General features: G+C 48.4%; 1 protein-coding gene across 6 annotated transcripts in view; it reads right to left on the bottom strand.

Moving 5' to 3' along the window:
* The window catches only part of Dgkg (diacylglycerol kinase gamma), a 207,806-nt gene that overhangs the window by 78,672 nt on the left and 109,836 nt on the right, over positions 1-19,298 (bottom strand). For all 6 annotated transcript variants that reach the window (XM_075967989.1, XM_075967983.1, XM_075968007.1 and 3 more), the window contains 4 exons: positions 19,190-19,275; positions 14,112-14,201; positions 12,504-12,664; positions 4,712-4,776 (listed from right to left, as the gene is read on the bottom strand). In XM_075967989.1, coding sequence (XP_075824104.1) covers positions 4,712-4,776; positions 12,504-12,664; positions 14,112-14,201; positions 19,190-19,275 — 402 coding nt within the window. The remainder of the gene's footprint in view (positions 1-4,711; positions 4,777-12,503; positions 12,665-14,111; positions 14,202-19,189; positions 19,276-19,298) is intronic.

Genomic DNA, 19,298 nt, shown 5'->3' with positions numbered 1-19,298 from the left:
AAGATAAAAAGGGGTGATACAAGAATGGGAGCGAGAGCGCTCCTCATGTTGTATGTTATAAAGAACACGCACCTAGGCGGAGGCCTTGGGAGCACTGGAACACTCATCTATACGAATGAGGCCTAGGAGAGACAGAGGGGCTTGCACGCTGGAGTTTAGAGGTAGCTTAGAAATCGAATCAAGCTCACTGATTAAAAGATAGTCTGCCGCTTTCTTCCAGGCTGTTTCCTCGTCCCACACAGTCACGATTCAAGAATGCCAAGACTTATGTTGTAAGGTCGTCTTGAGAGTTAAATAGTTTAATTATTATAAAATATTTAGTTAACTGCTTGGCATCTAATAGGAGCTCGAAGTGAATTACAGTTCTTAGTTTGGTTATCTTAGTTTTGGGTTCCATACTCAAACCACCGCTTGCTTATGTCTGGGCTTTGAAGAGTCACGTTAAACTTTTCTAATAAGCTGACTGCTGCCTGTATTCCCAATGGCTTACTAAATGTAAATTCCTTTTGTATAAAAATAATTTCATAAAAGAATTTGAGGATTATTTCCCATTTTTTGTTAGACTATCAATTTCTTTCCTTTTATTTTACAGAACCCTGGCTTTTCTGGAACTCATATAGCAGGCAGGCTTCAAACTCACAGAGACCCGCCTGCCTTTGCCTCCCCAGTGTGGGATTAAAGGCGTGCACCACCATCTCTGGCTAGAGTATGCATTTCTTAAAGGCAGCGACCATGTCTCACTCACACCTGAGCGATTTCTAACAGATTAGAATTTCAGTAGAGTTAAAACTCTGCATCCTTTATACCAACAGAGATGGTAATTTTCATAACATTGCTAAATCAGGAACAAAGAGTTAACGTGTCAATAACTAGGTGGTAGAAGGGGCCTAACTTAGCTGAGGTACCACCTCATGCCACCACCTCCTTTTCTCCCATTAACGAAGTTATCCCACTGGAGAGAACACTTGGCTTCTTAAAACTACTACTTCCCCTGGCAACAGCCAGTATAGCGAGATCACCGGGGGAAGAATTAAGAAACCCCAATAATTGAGTCATAATTTGATGCCTCTTAGGATTCACAGGCCTTGGAATGCCACACACACACAGACACACACACACATACAGACACACACACACTGACACATAGACACACAGACACACACACACACACACACACATACACACACACACTATTTTTGGTACAACTTCATGTTCTCAGAACCGCTGTGGCCTTTGGAGCCCTGGGTTGAGAATTAACTAGAACAGCCCCCAAGCAGACCAGCAATGTGCAAGTTCAGGTTTCCTCGGTAAGTCCAGCCCTGACTAGCCCGTTCATGTTGAAAACAAAACAAAACAAACAGACCAATTACAACTCCCTATATTTAGCCTTAAGGTTATCCCAGAGGGGCCAGTCTTAGGCTTTAATGCTAAAGGCTTACAGCCAAGCAGCAACCACTCTCTGAAGAACTCAAGTTCAGCCCAGTAAAAAGAAGCTTTGTTTGATAATATCATTTACATTCGCAAATCCTGGGTATCAGGCTTTTTTTTTCTATCCCTTGTGGCCCTTCCTAAGTTTAGCTGCTGGTGTAATGGGAGTAACCATGGCAACAACCACCTGCCTATTTAAAACCATCCCCAATGCTAAATAAGGAAGCCTGGAGAAAATGGCTGCTTGCCTGCCTCTGGGTGGACAAATTGAATACTCCTGGGTGTTTTCAATACGGGCAAGCAAGCAAGAAGGAAGCAGCATGGACCCAAAGTTCCCCAGAGGAAATGGCTGGCGACTTTGTAAAACAGGGGCTCCCTCTGAACAACTTCATTTCTCCAGCAAGTACGCAGGCTTAAATTCAAATCCATAAACCTGTCATCTCTGCCAGGTAAAACATGAGGCTTAAGCCCCACCAAATCTAGGAGTTGTCCTGAAAAGGGGATTTGGGAAGGAAGGAAGAAGGGAGAAAATTCTATAGGTCATGATGAGTTCCTCCATACTTGACACTTGGGTGCACGTTATGACCCCCCTAACCCCCTGCCATGACTGATCTTTCTAATTGGACTTAATAATTTTTTTTTTTGACAGAGCACACATGTTGCTTGGTCTCAGTTTTGGGGAAGAGGATAAAGTTTGTCTTCTACTTCCTCATTCTCTAACAGGGACAGACACCTTCCTTTCCGTGACCGGAGGTGACGCCACAGCGGCACGGAGGGCTGCTTCTTCCCCAGCACATTGGGCTCTCACTCTCGATCTTCCCTTCCATCTCTTTCCAACTCTGGGGATTGCCCTTCTCTTTTTACCAAGTTGTAAAAAACCAATCTGGATTTCTTTAACCTGGGCGGGGCATCTTTGTCCCTGGGAAATCCTCCATGCCCAGCTCTCTGCTCCTTGCCTTTGGTCTCTTAGGCCACCTCTGCTCACAGCACTCCACGCACACAGGTATGCGTGCTTGCTTTCCAGCCAGTTTCCAGCAGGGGGCAGTGAGCTATGGGCCGTCTGTTCCAGACCCCTAGATACATGGTGTGTGGGCAGCAGCATATCTTCAAAGGATGTTGCTAGTGAGTGAGTCAGTGAGAGAATGGATGAGTGGATGAGCAGAAGCCATGGCTTTCACAGGCGTACGGCATTTTCCAGACACATCCATGGAGTACTTGTATGTGTGTAAAGTACGTGTGTAAAGAAGATCTTGAAAGTCTGTAGGACAGGCAGGAGTGATTTTCAAAAGCTGTCTCGAGGCTGCCATTCTGCTGGGATGAGCATCTGCCTTTCTGGGAGCAGAGAGGGGGTGGGTTTGACTCCTTTTGGAGAGGAAGAACAAGAGGATGAGGATGAGACCGATACTATTTATGTGGGAAAGAAGAGGCGGTCTCCTGCCAAGAGGTCCAAATCAGAGTCCTCTTCTGAAGGGGCCACAGCACACCTCCCTACAGCCCATGTGGGTTATCAAGAGGGGCCATCCGTTCACGAATGACTGCCACGTCTACACGGAAAGACTACGCTCGGCCCCGGTCGGGTCTGAAACGAATCAGTAACCATGACAACATGCCAGCCCGGGTCCTTAGATACAGGGGAATGTGGAGAGGTGGACAGACAACATCTTAGAACGTCAAGAAACAAATGAGCTGAGACAGAAGTTTTGTCCTGTGTGACCAGATCCCCGAGTTGGAGCACAATGAAAAAGCCCCTAAAGTAGTTATCCTCAAAAAGGCCACCCACCACCTACATCCTGTCTGACCCAGAAGTAGAGCTCGGGGCCACCTCTGAAAAAGACTTGAAGGATAAGAGAAGCTTAAAAATGGGCAGGTAAACTGACCTAGCGTGAGGAATCTGGACTCTCGGAAATTCGCAGCCTCGCTGAGGGAGAGGAAGGATCCCTCTGGCACCTACACCAGCCCCTTACACCTGAGCCTACTCCACAGGCAGGATCAGAGCGCCATCTCAGCCTGGGCCGGGTCTTGTCAGTTTCAGCCACAATAGCAACGACCACAAGCTTTGGGCATAACAGAACTTGGGTTCTGTGCCTGGCATCTTTTCTTCTCCTCAATAGATTTGTATTTGGCTTAAAAAAATATCTTAAAGTTTGCCCACTTTTCCAGTGTAAATAGGACTCTTAAATGTACATAGTTTAATAAAATACGTATAACAGTTTAAGAATAGTGATTGTGTCCTCTAACAGGGGTGACGAAGGCTGAGGGAAGGGGTGGCATTGCCAGTTTGTGACTGGGGCTGGGAGCACGTGCCTGTACTGAGCTGTGGACCTTGGGTCTAAGTGAGACAGAATGCAACCTTGAAGAAGTTCCGCTGCTGTCTGGTTCCCAGTTTGACATTACTTCGTTGTGTTCAGACTCTCCCTGGTGAAGCTCCCAGGCTGTAGAGCCAGGAGCTGGGCTGTAAGTGGATGTCCTCAAGTAACACTCTTAACTTCTGCTTTGAGTAGAATTCTGTGGGCTAAATACATGGCCATCCCTTTATGTTCAAAGATCAAGTCCAAATTATTAGCCCCCTGTTCCCTATCTGCCTGAGGCTAGGCCTGGAATCCAATCATGATCTTGAAATAGTACAACAGAGGATGGAGTTGGATGGGCTTTGCCAGGAAGAGAGAGAAAAGAGAAGTGGTCAACTCCGCGGTGATTATATGCCAGTCACATCTTGGTTCTGGTAAATTCCATTCGCTTTGCAAGACAGGTTTGGGTTCGCTTGCAACTCATCTGGTTTTCCCTTTTCTTTCATGTTTGAAACTAATCTCCAGGCATGCCAGAGCCCATTCCAGGCCACCGGGTGCCCTTCGGGGTTACTGCCTCGTTGCTGCCCTCTGCTGTCAGGGAGGGAGGCTGGCACCTCCCCGGATCTGAGACCCCAGCAGAACCCTTTTCTCCCCAAGCCCGAGCTGCTGTGGGAAGCTGGGCTTTTGGGGAAAACCTCTGAATCCCTGGTGGGGTTCCAGGTGGCCAAGGGCATGCTCCTTGCCACTCATGCCGTCCCCAGACGCCTCCCCCTGCTCCGTTCCTACGGGAGGGGATCGGCAGCCAGGCCGCGACAGGTTTCTGACATTTTTTTCTTCTTAGGAATGGAAACCCTTCTTCCGGCAACGTGGCAGCAAAGCTAAGTCCGCGGGCGACCCAGGCCAAGGACATTTCCGTGGTAGCAGGTGGGAGGCCGCGCTGGCTGGCAGTGCCGGGCGGGCGGGGTGCCACTGCAGCAGCTAGCAAGCTCGCTTACCTGCTGTTGAATTTTTCAGGGTGTTTCTCTCTCATCATGTGGAATCTATGGGCAATGGAAGCATCCTGGAAACAAAAGAAAAGAAGGCAGAAGCCTAGTTAGTGGTTGTAGCCATGAGGTATGATGGGAAGGGACACATATGGGCTCCTGGAATGCCCAAATCCTGGAGACTTCCAGGTCTCAGCTGCTTGACCACGGTTCAAGGGGAAGCTAGTGCCACCCCTCAGTTCTTTCAGAGCCTAGCTTCGTTGCCTCAGGGCCCTGTCAGTTATCTCTGTACCTCAGGCCCTGCAAGCAGCCACAGTTCCGCTTGAGACCCTAGCTCTTTGGAGACTGAGGCAAGAGCAGACTCTGGAGTGAAGGAAAAGCCACGGGCCCCTTCTAGGACAGTGAGGGGCTCTGCTCAGGGGAAGCCAGGAGCCCGTGGCACAAAATAGGGAATATTTCGACTCATGAGAAGTTAACAAAAATAGTATGTTTCTCATGTTCCATTCAACCAGCTTCCAGCAATGATAACATCTTACATAACATAGCACCTGTCAAAATCTCAAGCTGATGTTGCTGGAGGCCATTATGTATTAACCCTTTGCTGTCTATGTCTCAAGTTTAGCTGATAATAAAAGGGTATTATATTAAACTTCTCGCTTCTTCTTGTTAGTCATTCTGGCCACAGGACTGGTTCCAAAGCCATAGATTAATCCCTTCCTTTACCCTTCCCTGTCCTCCCTCTCCCTTTGGCTACAGGCCTGGCTTCCTGTACCTCAGAACCCACCATGAGGCTCCCTCGACACTGTTTCTGGGTGTTTCATGTTCAGTTTGGAACCTCTTAGCCCTGAGGTTCTGCTCCTGGCACAGCTGTCCTGTTAGAGCTTATGCTTGTGATGGGGGGGGCACCATGATCTGTAGTCCAGAGCAGAACCCAAAGCTGAACTCAATTCTTCAAACCTAGCCTTCCACACTTCTTACCAAGCCCATTTCCAGCAGAAGAGTGTGATCTATCCTCCCCTCATCACCCAGTCCCCACCGAACACTGTGGGGCAGTTACTGAATACTGGAAATGAATTGGCTGGTAGGAGAGGGTACAGTCCAGCAACAGTGAGCTGATTTAGATTTGCTTAGCAGCAACGGTGAAACACAGAAATCTCTGGGCATGGTGGTACACCCCTGTAGGCTGAGCATGTGGGAGACCAAGGCAGGAAGATCAAGGCTAGCCTGGACTACAAGGTTGGGACTGTATCGCAACAAACCAAAGCAACCCACCAAACATCCGACCAACCAAAACCCAATAAGTAACCAAAAATACATCTACTAGACTATGTGTCTGGAAGAGTCTTAAAATTCCATGGAGCAGATTTTTAGCTAATGTTTATTCATTCTCTCTCTCTCTTTCTTTCCTCCCTCCCTCCTTTCCACTCTCTCCCCCCCTCTCTTTTTCTTCGTTCGCTCGTTTCTTCCTTCCTTCCTCATCAACACCACTCCCTTTTTCTTTCTGAGACAGGCTTTTACCATGTGATTCTAGCTGACCTGGAACTCACTATGTAGTCCCTGTTGAGCTCAAACTCAGAGAGATCCTCCTGCCTCTGACTCCCTTGCCCTGGGGTTAAAGGTGTGTGCCATCACGCTGGGAAGACCCTGCTTCCTGGTAAGAAAAGTACAACAGAGCAGTTTCCAGCGCTGACTTCACCTTGTTTTTAGCCTCAGGAGAGTCACGTGCAGTCTCACTGAAGAAGCTTTTGGGGACCATGCTACCACTAGGGACAAGGGTGATCTCATCCAGCAGTCACTGTGTGAAATCTGGGGCCATAGGTCTAGAACATGGGACAACATTTCTTGGGAGTTTAATAGTTGATTTTTGCTACTGACTTATTCTTGTAGTTTTCAGACTCATCAAGAGCTGAAGGTCCAGGTCATGTTGGGGACACATGGTAGGAGGTGTCAAACTCAGGGAGGCCCTCTTCCACCGGGACCCACACAGCCTACTCAGCCTCTCTGGACAGCAGGTCTTCCTAGCTCAGATCATGCCCACTTCCCTGTTTGTCTCTAAGCAGGCTCTGTGGACACTCCTGATAAGATGTGACATTTGCCAAAGGATTTCCTAGAATTCCAGAAAGCATTCTATGTTCCTGTGAAGGACTGGGTTTTCACCTGTCAGGAACAAAACAACTGCCAGGTAATGGTAGCGCACGTCTATAATCCTAGCACCTGGGAAGCAGAGACAGGCAGATATCTGTGAGTTCGAGGCCAGCCTGGTCTACAGAGCAAGTTCCAAGGGCAGGCTCTAAAGCTACACAGTGAAACCTTGTCTCAAAAAAACAAAACAAAACAAAAACAAACAAACAAGAAACAAAACAATCCCCCAAACAAAAACAAACAAAAAACGAAGACGACGACAACAACAACAAAACCCAAAGCAAACATTCATATATTGTGTGGCATGATTTGCACACCACTGCCAATACTCCAGACACAGCTGGAACTGCCTCCTGGTTTTAATTCCTGGGATATTTGCAGATACTCTTCTCTCTGTTCTTATCACCGAAACGAGTCTTTCTCTGTCCATCCAGTCCCAAATAATGACATGAAAACTTCTTATTAATTATGAAAGCTCAGTCTATAGCTTAGGTTTGTTCCTAACTAGCTCTTATAATTTAAATGAACCCATTTTATTAATTTTACTATGTAGATTACCTTCTATTTTTCTTTCATTCTGTATGTCTGACTCCCTCTTGTGTCTTGTTGGCATCTCCTCTGCACCTTGATTATCTCTTCCCACTTCCCCTCTCTGCCTGGAAGTCCCGCCTACACCTCCTGCCTAGCTATTGGCTCTTTAGCTCTTTCTGAAACCAGCCACAAATATCCCACAGCATATTGCCCTTGGTTTTTCCATTACTAAATTTTGTGTGGCTTCTTATTCCAAAGGCCAGCATTTACAATATCGTTAGCTCAGCCCATGACTCCTAATCTGACAGTGTAATCTCTTGATAAATATACAAAACAGCAAGGGAGAGCTAAGCTGTCTCCCGAAAGACGGTGTAAAGACTCCAGGGGAAGTGGGGGGGGGCATAGAGAGAATCGAGACTGGCGTTTACTCTGTTGAAGGCCTCCATGCTGAGCACTGACCGTGGCATGTGACATATTTATATTATGGGTTCAGAGACTTTCTTGATGACAATTATAGCAAAATCACACTTCCATTCTAGAGAGAGTGACAGAAATTGCAGGCCAGTGGAAGCCACGGTATTTCTGACAGTCGCCAGTCAGCGTGTGTTCTGTGTGGCGTGGGTGGAAGAAGAAATGAAGTATGGACAAGGGCTGTTCCTTCTGCAGCCAAAACCTCAAACATATGGTTGGATGAAGGATTTTGGCTCTCTCTCAAACATAAATTGCTGTCGTTTGGACTCTGATACATTGGAATGTCTAAGCCAGGTGCTGTTCAATAGAAATATAACATGTTTGTGACTTAAAAATTTCTAGAAGCCACACATAAAAGTAAAAAGGAACAGATGAAATTAACTTATGAATGTTTTAACTAATCCAATATACCTATTGTAAATTCTATCATTTCTATATATAATAAATAAATAAATATTGATATATTTAATTTTCTTTATATCTCAATTCTTCTGAAATACGTGTTTTTTTTTTTTAAACATTCACACACACCTTAAATTAGGCATTTCAGGTTCATAGTAGCCACGTGTGCCTTGTGCTTACCATCCTGGACAGTGCAGGCCTAAGTCACACTGGCAACTTCTGAAGACAGAGACGGGAAAGAGACCACAGGGCATATTACTTGAAGTTTGGATTGTTTTTAAAATCTATGGCAGATAAGGGAGTGGAAAAGATGTGTCCAGCTTATCTAAGTCACATTTCTCAGTGAGTCGCACACGTGTCAGATGAGAACTCAGCGCTGACAGAATCTGTCTTGTTGACACCCTCCCCAGTGGGTAGGAGGCTTGTCACTGTGGGACACGAGGCAGGTAAACACTAATAGCAGTCTATAAGGTAGAAAAATGGCGTATGGCTGGTGGCTCTCTGGCATCCAAAATAGACTTCACTGAGTCAAGGGATTAGCTGCTCACCACTCTGGGAAGGCTCACTGAAAGCAGAGCCCGGGAGGAGTTCCGAGTTACACAAGATCCAGGAATTATTTCGTAGTCCCTAACTTCCTGTCACTGATACCTGGCCATCCTGACCTTTCAGCTAATTCAAAAATAGCAAGCAGGGAGGAAGAGGCCGGAGAATCCAGAGGAAGTGATGTCCTGGATGACTGTTTAAGACCTCTTCCCAGGGGATGTCTGCGGCTGGAAGGATGATAAAACCAAAGAGCAAAATCTTCATTGATTTGGGCTCGTGTGTGGCTGTATGGCAGCTCTGAGTCGCAGTGACTCCCAGGGCAGGCCAGGAGACTCGGTCTTACTCAACCCTCTGTCTGGAAAATGCATTCTGTTTGCACCGGGGGCACTGCGCGGTGCCACAACCATCATCTTTATAGTTGCAAGACAGCCGCCATTTGCTCGGTGGGCATCACAAGTCCTTCCGAGAGGCAAAGACATTGCAGGCATCTTTTTGCCAGGGGAGTCGGACTCTATTTAAGCATCCTAAGGAGGTAGAACCTGCTTGGTTTACATACCCACTTCTCTCACAAAGTTTGGGAAGTCAAATAGGAAGCAAGACCTTCTGCAAATGTCAGCCCCAGGCTCAGCCAGGGTTGCACACTGGGTACTTATTTTCTCAGGATTTTCGCCTTCCAGCTTTTAAAGAGCGAGAACACATGCCCTGCAAACATTCTCTCAAGAGAAAAGCTCAGGGCACACCAATGAGATAAAAAGTCCCATCTCCTCGCTCATCCACAATATGACAATAAATATGCACAAGCGAAAGGTATATGAAAAGAACTATGAAAAAGGTATCCTTGGAATTGTGTAGGTCAGGTGGGTAAACATGGTGGCTGTTGAAGGTGATGGTTTTCTGTTTGTGCTTCCTTGGAGGGCAATTAGCCTTATTCCTTTCTACCCCCTCTCTCCTTGGTCCCCTCCCTCCTTCCCAACTTCTCCCTACTGCTTCCCTTTTCTCCCTATTGCTCGCCTTCCTCCTGAATGAAAGCATTAAAGCCATGATTCCTGGCTCTTTCATTTACTGCCTGGGTATCTAGTTGAGGGAAAGATGTCTACAGGACAATTGTGTGGAGACAGACAGATCTTGGGGATTGTGTTCCTTCCAGCCAGAGCTTTATTAAGAACGGGAAGGTGTGTTGAAGGTTCTGAAGGTAGACATGCTTGTAACGTGCCAGCGGGAAGCTCCTGGGCAGCCTAACCCACCCCGCTGCTCAGCAATCAGTTCTGGCTGGCTGCTTTTATGGTGCCAGCGTTCCCTTGTCTCTCAAGCCCCTCTCTTTCAATTCTAATGTCTGTGTGCCAGATCCACTTCCTCTGTGCAATCTGCTCAGGGCTGCCCTGCCTCTCTGAGGCCTTGATCAGGATCAGCAGCATCAGAATGCTTCCAGGGTTTTGTTCAAAACGCAGAATCACAGACCTTGCTGAGAGCCTCAGCGTCAAATGAGAAGTCAGAATCTGGTGCGGATTTCTACTAAGAAAAGGGGGTGCCGCGGAGCCATCTCCCACTGGGTTTGGAGACCTTCCCTCACTCCTATGGCTTGTAGCCCTGTGAAGATGGAGGGCGCTGGGCAGAGGCCACAGCTAAGGAGACTCAAGAGCACGATATTCTGATCCCCAGCTTTGCTGCCCTTCAACTTGGACTCACACAGGTACAACTACCACAGTTGGGCAATAAGATAATCGGGCTGGGTGTACCACAGGCATTCAATAAACACCAAGTTACATGATGGTCATGGCAGGGAAAAGACGTGAGGTTTGGTAAAGCTGATGGTGGGATCCCCATACTCTGGAACCCGACAGAGGCATGGGTACCTGGCTGTCTGGAGCTGAAGATATCTGGGCATAGGAGGAGAGGGACCTGAGTATAAGAAAGGTGTGTGTGTGTGTGCACGCGCACCTTCCCTGAAGGTGGCCCCGAAAGAGGGCTTGAGACAGTGTCCCTCTACCAGAAGTGGAAAATCTGGGGGATGGGGAGAGGCACAAGGCAGTGAGGAAGCAGGAACCCCTAGCGCAGCACCTCCACAGTCACAGCGCCGTATCCTGGACCCACAATGCCTTGCCTGCCTCCGTCATAGCGAAGAGGGCTGGAGTAGGAGTGTGAAGGTGAAGGCAAAGCCTTCATTCAAGCCTGTTCCTTTTTTCAGAGAACAGAAGACACAGTGTTCTTCTGTGCATCAGTAGAATAAAAACAAACAACAAAGAAAGAACACCGCAAATGCGGCTGCTCTTCGATCCTGTCGTCACTGTGAGCGAGGATTATTATTTTTTAGTTTCAAAAGAGGCACAGGAAAAAGGGGAGTGGGTAACCCTCAGTCTGGTGCCAGCCGGTGGCCTGAGGGGTCTCATATGCACCTGATATTGTTCAGAACAATCCCAAAGACAGGGAGGCAGGAAGGAAGGATGCTTAGACCCAAGACTGATGGGAGATGGAGTGGGGGGGAATATGGGGGTGATAAGGGAGTAGATCCTTGGTCTATCTCTTTGAGAGTCCTAAAGCCTTTCTGTGCAGTCAGAATGATGCTTACAGAGTGCTGTGAAGACTGGAATGAACAAGCCTGCCCCGGGAGAGAGCATGCAGCCGGGGTCCAGTAAAGCTGCTCTCCTTTCTGTACCACCGCCCCAAGCCCCAGCTCAGTTTAAGGACATTCCAGCTGGGGGGCTGGAGAGGTAGCTCAGTGGTAAAAGCACTGGGTATTATTCCAGGGGTCCTGACTTCATCCCCTAGCACCTACATGCCGCTCACACCCATCTGTAACTGGTTTTAGAGGATCTGGTGCCCTCGTCTGCCCTCTGGTACAGATATACATGTAGACAAAATATCCATATACATAAAATACTTTTAAAAAAAAGACTACGCTCATCCTATGTCCCCAACAGCCTAGGAAGCAGTGCCTGCTCTGATCTAGAATCTGACTTCAGTATGACAAACTGAGTTATACTAGCTGGGCTGGGGCCGGAGGATAGAAAGGGAACACAGATATCATTGTCTGTCTGTCTGCCCATCCGTCTGTGTGTGTGTATAAGAGTGTGTGTACACATGTGTGCATATGTGTCTGTATTTGTGCATGCAAGCACACACTTGCATATGGGAGGAAGGGGACACAGGCACCCTAAAGCCGTCCCTCCAGTCTAATGCATGGAGGACGCTGATGGGCTGCGATTAGAAGCATCGTGCAGGAACAATGGCCTTCGCCTGAGCAGCAGCGGGAGGAGAACCCTCCTAGGGGTGTGTGAAGCACCTGGAGAATGTGTGGTAGGACTGGGAGGAGGTGTGTGAGCAGGAGGCGAGGAGTCTGAGTGTTGTCTACTGAGCCTGGTGGCAGCATGTGCTCCCTTCTCAGGATCAGATGCTCCTCACACTCCCGAAAGGGGCTCTTCCTGGCCTCATTCCTTGGCATTTGTTTCCTTTAATTGTTTCATATTATCTGAAGGATAGATACATTTTAAGAAAAATCCCAGTCTTTTCTTCTGTTAAAAGTACAGGGGTAAGAATTTCTTCTACAGCCAAGGGGTAGAATGGCTGTACTTTCGGGGTGGCCACAGCCATGCCAGATTTGAGGATGTTCAGACCCAATCAGGTCTAGGGACAAACAGAACAGACAAGAAGTAGGGGTCCACGAGGGGTCAATGGACACGTTTTGGTCATGCAGAAAAGCAACCAGTGACCAACTTACCACACCAATGGAGAAGTAGTTGTTCATGATGTTGTATGGGACCTGGTCTCCATTCTCCACCTCTTCTCTGGGTGTGACTTCGAGATACCAGCGATCCAGCATCACCAAAGGGCTCTGTTCAATCTCCTTCAGGATTTTCGTCAAACTGCCCCCTTCGTAACCTATGGACAAGGGCATGGTGTGTACCACCAGAGCAGAGGCGAAGCTGTCCCTCAGGCAGGGCAAGTAACTCTTCAGGCGTTTGTGACTAGACTTCTGGGTGACTTGGGGCTGGAGACATGTGTGTTCACTAAGCCAGGGAGAAGGGGCAGATAGCAGGGAGTAGTTAGCAGGAGTTTAGGGGTGAGTTGGAAGCCAGAGAGCAAGGACTGGAATAGGTGTTGACTAGAGGCAGGCCTGGCTCCGGAGCTAAAGCCAGCCCTTGAGAATGGGTGAGCTGATGTCATTTGCAGGATGTGGACAGACTAAGGGTTATCCTGTGGAGTGAAGGAAGATGGACTTAGGTATTATGCTTTCTTCCATATGTGATGTTTACATAAATCTCACTATCACCCATCCATCTCTCTGTCTATTATCTCTCTCTCCATCTATGTATCTATCTATACATCTGTATATCTACCTACCCCCACCCACCCACCCACCTGACACGAAGCAGGAAGTGGGCTATTGGGAGAGGGACGGGGTGATAGGATGTGGGAACAGGCGAAGGTATCGTCATCGATATTAAAGAACAGGACAGTCATGCATGAGAAAGGCTTAACAAAACGTACTATTTTGTACAGGAAATACACCACTAGTTGGAAGAAAAGACAAAGGAAGGAGAGAAAGGAGAGAGGGGGGAGACTGGTCAGCTACAGGGCTGGGAGGTTGTGTGTGGAAGGTAGCAGATCCATCCCAAGACTGTTCTGGGTGGAAGACGGACAGTGTGGCGATAGGGTATACTGTTAAGATGACTCTCAGGTCTGACTTCCTCTGCTTTAGTCTCCACACAAGAACACAGGTGTTGACTGTCCTGGCTGTCCTGGTCTAGGATTGCTCCCTTAATTGATCAACCACCTGGAGTCATTGGTCTTCTGCCTGCTGGCTTCCCTCAGTGGAGCCGGGCTTTGTGTTCTGCCTCATGCCCAGCTCCATTAGTTGCTTTGTTTGCAAAGTCCTTGACTCTTGCTCTAAAAGCCTCCACCTCTCTGTGTTCCATAGCCCCGGGGAGCCTGACAATCCAGATGTCCCTGTTGTCTCCTGATTGGTGATGCAGTATTCCAGGCTACATTCTGAATCCATGCATAAGGACAAGCATGTATAAGGAGGGGCTGGCTGAGATTATCTTTATCCTACAGTAGGCAGGTCCTGCTGGAGGAGGCAGGCTCTAAGCCGATGGCTTCAGGACTGTAGTCAATGCGAAGAGACCATGCAGGACCCTGGGACCTAGAGGAGAGGGCTCCTGTTCCAGATCCAGCATGGAACGGCAGGATCATGGATCAGAAATGACCGTCAACTACCTTCCTGTGGACAGTGACCGGTAAAAGCTAAGTCTACCTGTCCCTGCACAGCATCCGTGAAAGCCTGAATGCTCAGCTCCAGTGTGACGTCAGAGGCGTGCATACTCACCTCCTCCCCAGCGGAGACATCGTGCAAGGTCATTCCCCGTTCCGAGAGGCAGGACGGCCACTGGTGGATGCTTTGTGAAGTTGGCCTTATCTGCAACCCACATGAAGGAACAGACATGCCACGTGACTAAGGTGGCTGCATTATCTTATAATCCCCACTGGTTGCTTGCCTTCCCCCACTGTAATCAGAGAATCCTTCCTGCAATGGAAAACACGCCCCTTACTGAGGCCATCCACAACGTTTGCCACGCGCTAGCTGCTGCAAGTTTGCTGACGTTGTCAATCAATTCTTCCTATGGAGATAAATCGCTCTCCCTATAATTTGCACCCATTTATCCTAAACACGTCTCAATTCTGTTCTTCAAGGTGACAGCACACGCTGCAAAAACATCGGCTCGTGCGATTTTAACACTTGATGAGGACCAATATTTGTTTTCATTCATTGCCTACGGCAACCTAGCCAAGGAAGAGGTTTATGAAGGAAAAGCGATTCCAGAGCCTGGATCCAAACTCAGATCTCTGGCTTCAAGCCCATCCTGCTGCCCTCGGGGGTCAGGCAGGGCACAGTGAGAAGTGTGCCTGGCGGTAGGGAATGGTGGTGGTGGTGGGGTCTCTGGAAAACTGACAAAGCTCATTGAAAGCCACGTCTATTTTAAAGCTTAAGCAGCAACAGGGTGCTAAAGTAAGAAAGCCTGCAGGTGTTACGTGACACCCACATACCAGTTTATCATCTCGTGACTCCTGACGCTTCCCAGAATACAGATCCCCCCCCACTCCCTTTATGGTTGCGCAGGAGCGTGGCCAGAACAGTTAGGGAGATGTCACTGTCAACCGGGCATTGGTCTGCCTGTAGTCTTCAGCATGGTGGCAGGGCAGGGAAATGGGAGGGGGAGGTACGGGTACCTGTGGGGTTTTAAGGGGGCATGCACAAAGACCCTTGCCCTGTGAGGTGTTCAACATATTAGCCATGGGTGGGGGTTAGGGAGGGCTACAGGGATCAGTGTGGGGAGCTTGAACTGGGACTTTCCTGGCAGAGTAGGGATTCAGAGTCACTACCAGTGGCCTGCCCTGTGCCGGAAGAGGCTGATCTCAGGGCCGAGATTACCGCTGATGGGCTGAGTGGAAATTGGAAATACGCACTGAACTCTGATTGCTCCTGACATGTGACTGGAGTCTCCCATCACCCGGAGGGCACCTGTTTCTTTCTGTCTGTCCCTTCTCCTGAGGTTGCCACCTTGAGGTTACCCATCCTTCCAGCCCTGAGCCCAGAAATCTGCATGCCATCCCAGCTTTTCCTTTTTCCTCCACTCCATTCACCCACACAGCACTTCCTGTGAGCTGTCTCCGGAACAGATTTCCCAGCAACCTCTTCTCTCCATCCCCATGGAGACAGTGAGTGAGTGCAGGGCTGATTCCTCTCCTCTGTCCTGGTTCCACAGTCTCCTTTTCTCTCTCTGCCTCCAGGTCCACTCTCCTGGTGTGTTCTCCGCATTCCGCCCTGGAGGGCAATGCCTGGGCCCCAGATCCTCCACGTTAGGGCTCTCCTCTATCAGTGTTGCAGCTTCCTCAGCAGCCTACGCCTCAGGATCGAGGCTCTGCCTTTCTTCCTAGCCTTCACCTTCTGCTCGCTCGGCTTCCCACCCTGCCACGAAACCACCCTGAACTTTTCTCAGTCCTAACGCTCCTGTTTCTCAGCACAAAAGTCACCTCCTGTCATCTGGGTCTGCACTTGGTGACTCCTAGAGCATCGGGGGTGTTGATTGTATCATATTCTCATGTAACTGTTCACTTGTTTGTCCCCTGAATGGCCGATAACTTCATTTGCCCTGGCATCTCCACTTGGGTCCACTGAGTCCTGCCAAATGGCAGATGCGGTGGGAGGTGGCCCTGGCCAGGCTCTCATGGTGCCTACAGTCTGTGGTAGAGACATGGCTGCCATATATTTGCACACATAATGTACCTTTTTACTGGAGAGGGAAGGGGAACGGTCCTGTTACAAGGTGGCTGTAGCTGACTAATGTGTAGGAGAGCCTCCCCCACCCCAAGAAGCTAGACTTCATTTGAGGCTGGGGAGCACTCCAGACAGGAGGACCACTTGGACAAGGCTCTATGTGGGGAGAAAGATTGCCCCATTTGAGGGTCTGAGAGCAGGGCCGGGTGGCTGGAACCCCCCAGAGAAGGATGGGAGGGAGAGCAAATGACTCAACTACCTGAGCCCCGCAGTCATTAGAAGAGTCTCCTCATTTTCTGAAGAACCACAGGAAGCTCTTGGTGTCTTTATGCACACCGCAAACCCACTGATGCTAGGCTAAGAGCAGTACGATTGTAGCGGGGGAGGTGGGAGTGAGAGCCTCAGTGGGGTGGCGAGATCACGGCACACGTGCTCAAATGGTGAATGAAGAAAGCAGCACACTACAGTTTCCTTTGTCCTGCCTGGCTTCTCTTTGAACCAGTAACCTGTGTGAGCAAGTCTAGCATCCCTTTCATCGCACACGGTTCTTTTTTTCTGAGCTATATCTGTCTCCGATGTTCTCTGTAGAGGGATTTTGTGTAGTTTCTCCAAGGGCGGCTTTCTTCCTCTTAGTGAGTGGGACTAAGGGGACTGAGGGCTGAGACTGCAGCCATGAGCTGCCTTTCCTCTCACAGTTCCTGAATGGGCGTCTTCTCTCTTCCCACAAACTTCAGAGCCCACAGAGGCAGCAGAGTGGTGTGTGTGTGCGTGCGTGTGTGTGATGTGTGTGGTGTATGTCGTCTGTGATGTGTATGTGTACCATGTATGTGAGATGTATATGTGTATGATGTGTGTGTGAGATGTGTACATGTCTGATGTGTGTATGTGATGTATATGTGTGTAATATGTGTGTTTGATGCATATATGTGAGATGTGTATGTGTCTGAGGTGTGTATAATGTGTATGTATATGTGTGTGTATGTGAGACATGTATGTGTTTGATGTCTGTATATGTTATGTATGTGTATAATGTGTGTGAGATGTGCATGATATGTTTGTATGTGAGGCATGTGCATTTGTATGATATGTGTGTGAGATGTGTATGTGTATAACGCATGTATGTGCATGAATATATCTGGTGTGTATGTATGAGAGATGTATATGTGTGTATGTATAAATTTGGGGTGTGTATGTTTGTGTTTATGATGTGTGTATGTGTATATCTGGCATGTGTGTGTTTGTGTGCGTATGATGCGTGTTTGTGTATATATCTGGGGTGTGTGATGTGTATGATGTGTGAATATGTATATATCTGGGGTGTGTGTGTTTGTGTGTGATGTGTGTGTATGTATATATCTTGTGTGTGTTTGTGTGTGTGTGATGTGTATGATGCATGTGTATGTATATATCTAGTGTGTGTGTATGTGTGTGTATACATATATCTTGTGTGGGTGTGGTGTGTATGATGTGTGTATATGTATATATCTGGTGTGTATGTGTGTATGTATATGTATATATCTGGGGTGTGTGTGTTTGTGTGTGTGTGATGTGTATGAAGTGTGTGTATATGTATATATCTGGGGTGTGTATGTGTGTGTGTATATCTGGGGTGTGCGTGTAGGCATGGGGACCAAAGCCTGGCTATAGGCGGGTAGCAGCTCGCTGATGTTCCTTCTCCTCTCCTACTCTGAAGGCCTCCCTTTCCCTGCCTGACTTGGCTGGGGTCTAGTCTGGCCAATCTTGATGTTTCTCATCCTTTTATCAACCGTGTCCCAGGTGCCAGCAGACCCTGGTGTCCCTGCCCCCTAAAGACATCCAGACTTGTACACTTCTCATGCCTTGCTGTTTCCATGTGGCTCAGCCCTGGCCACTCTCTCTTGGGTTGCTGTTGGAGCTCCTAACTGGTCTCCTTGCTTCTGCTCTTATCTTTGAGCACGCCACCTTTCTTCTTCACTTAAACCCCCTGATGTCTTGGGGCTCTCCCACTCTAACAGCCATGCTCCACCTAACGCTTTACCTACCCATGTGACCCAGACCCTCATTGCCTCTGCTTCTCCCTCTGTACTGCTTCCTGTGTGTGCCCTGCTCTTGGTCACACTGGTCTGCCTTCAGCCTTAGGGCCTTGGCCCTTGTTGCTTCTTTTGTCTGGACTATTCTCTTAGGCATCCACACAGCTCAACTCTCCAGTTCTTGGAAATAGCATCACTTCATATGCTGTGAGCTCGTCCTTGACTGTTCCTAGGTTGCAACCTCGCTCCATCCCTAGACTCCCTTTGTTCCTCTCTTCCTACATTTTTACTACCCTCTGATGCTCTATACATTTCACTCATTTCTTTGTTGCCTGGTTTTTGCCTCTAGAAATAGTCTCCGTTGGTACAGGAATTTTGCCTCTTTATACATTGGTGGCATCTCTAGTGACTACAAGAGGATCTGGCTCATAGGGATTCAAGGCAGCGTTTGTGTGATGACAGAGAGGAGGTGTGAAGCCGCCCTGGGCTCATGGCTTGTTCCTGCCCCTCTGACTTTGATGCTAGCCTATTCTGGTGCCGCTGTTGGCAGCTTTCTGGTCTTTCTGTTCTCTGCTGCAGAATTTGCCTGGGTTCTATCTTGACTATACCTGATCCCAACATTTCACAATCTCCATCGCTTTCTGAATCCAGGCAGGGCTAGGCTCGAACTCAGGCTCCCAGCTCTCCAGCCCCCTCTCATGCCCTTTCGAGGTAGGGACACAGCCCAGCATGGTCTGTCTCTGCTTGCACTGAACTGCACCTTCCGGACGTGCTCCAGGTGTTCCTTTCCAGCTGATTCGCCATGGACTGTGACCTGTGCTCAGCTCCCTGGCCTTTACTCATCACGTGACTATCTGGATCTCTAGCTCTGCTTCAAATCTGTCTTGTTCTGTTACTGCCCAGCTCTGTCTGGGACAGATTTCTTTTAAAGACAAAGCCTTCAATGAAACTCTTCAGCACCGCTCCCCCCATATCTAATCAAGCATCCGTACACGAAAGGGGCACAGAATGGACAAGACACGGCTCCCTTCCTTCTTTAGTTCATTGCTTTCTGCTGATTTTAAATTTACCCACTATCTATAATAATAAGTAAAGAAAGGCCTTCCTGGCCATTCTTACCAATGCAATCCAAAATCCAGCCAACTGTCCCATCTCCGCCACAGGCAAGAACACGGAAGTCTGGGGTGTCATGGAAAAAGTTCAGCCTGGAAAGAAGAAAGGCCATCGT

This window comes from Microtus pennsylvanicus, chromosome 1 (genome assembly GCF_037038515.1).
Source record: "Microtus pennsylvanicus isolate mMicPen1 chromosome 1, mMicPen1.hap1, whole genome shotgun sequence".
Lineage (NCBI taxonomy): Eukaryota > Metazoa > Chordata > Mammalia > Rodentia > Cricetidae > Microtus > Microtus pennsylvanicus.
This window is presented reverse-complemented; position numbering and strand designations above follow the sequence as displayed.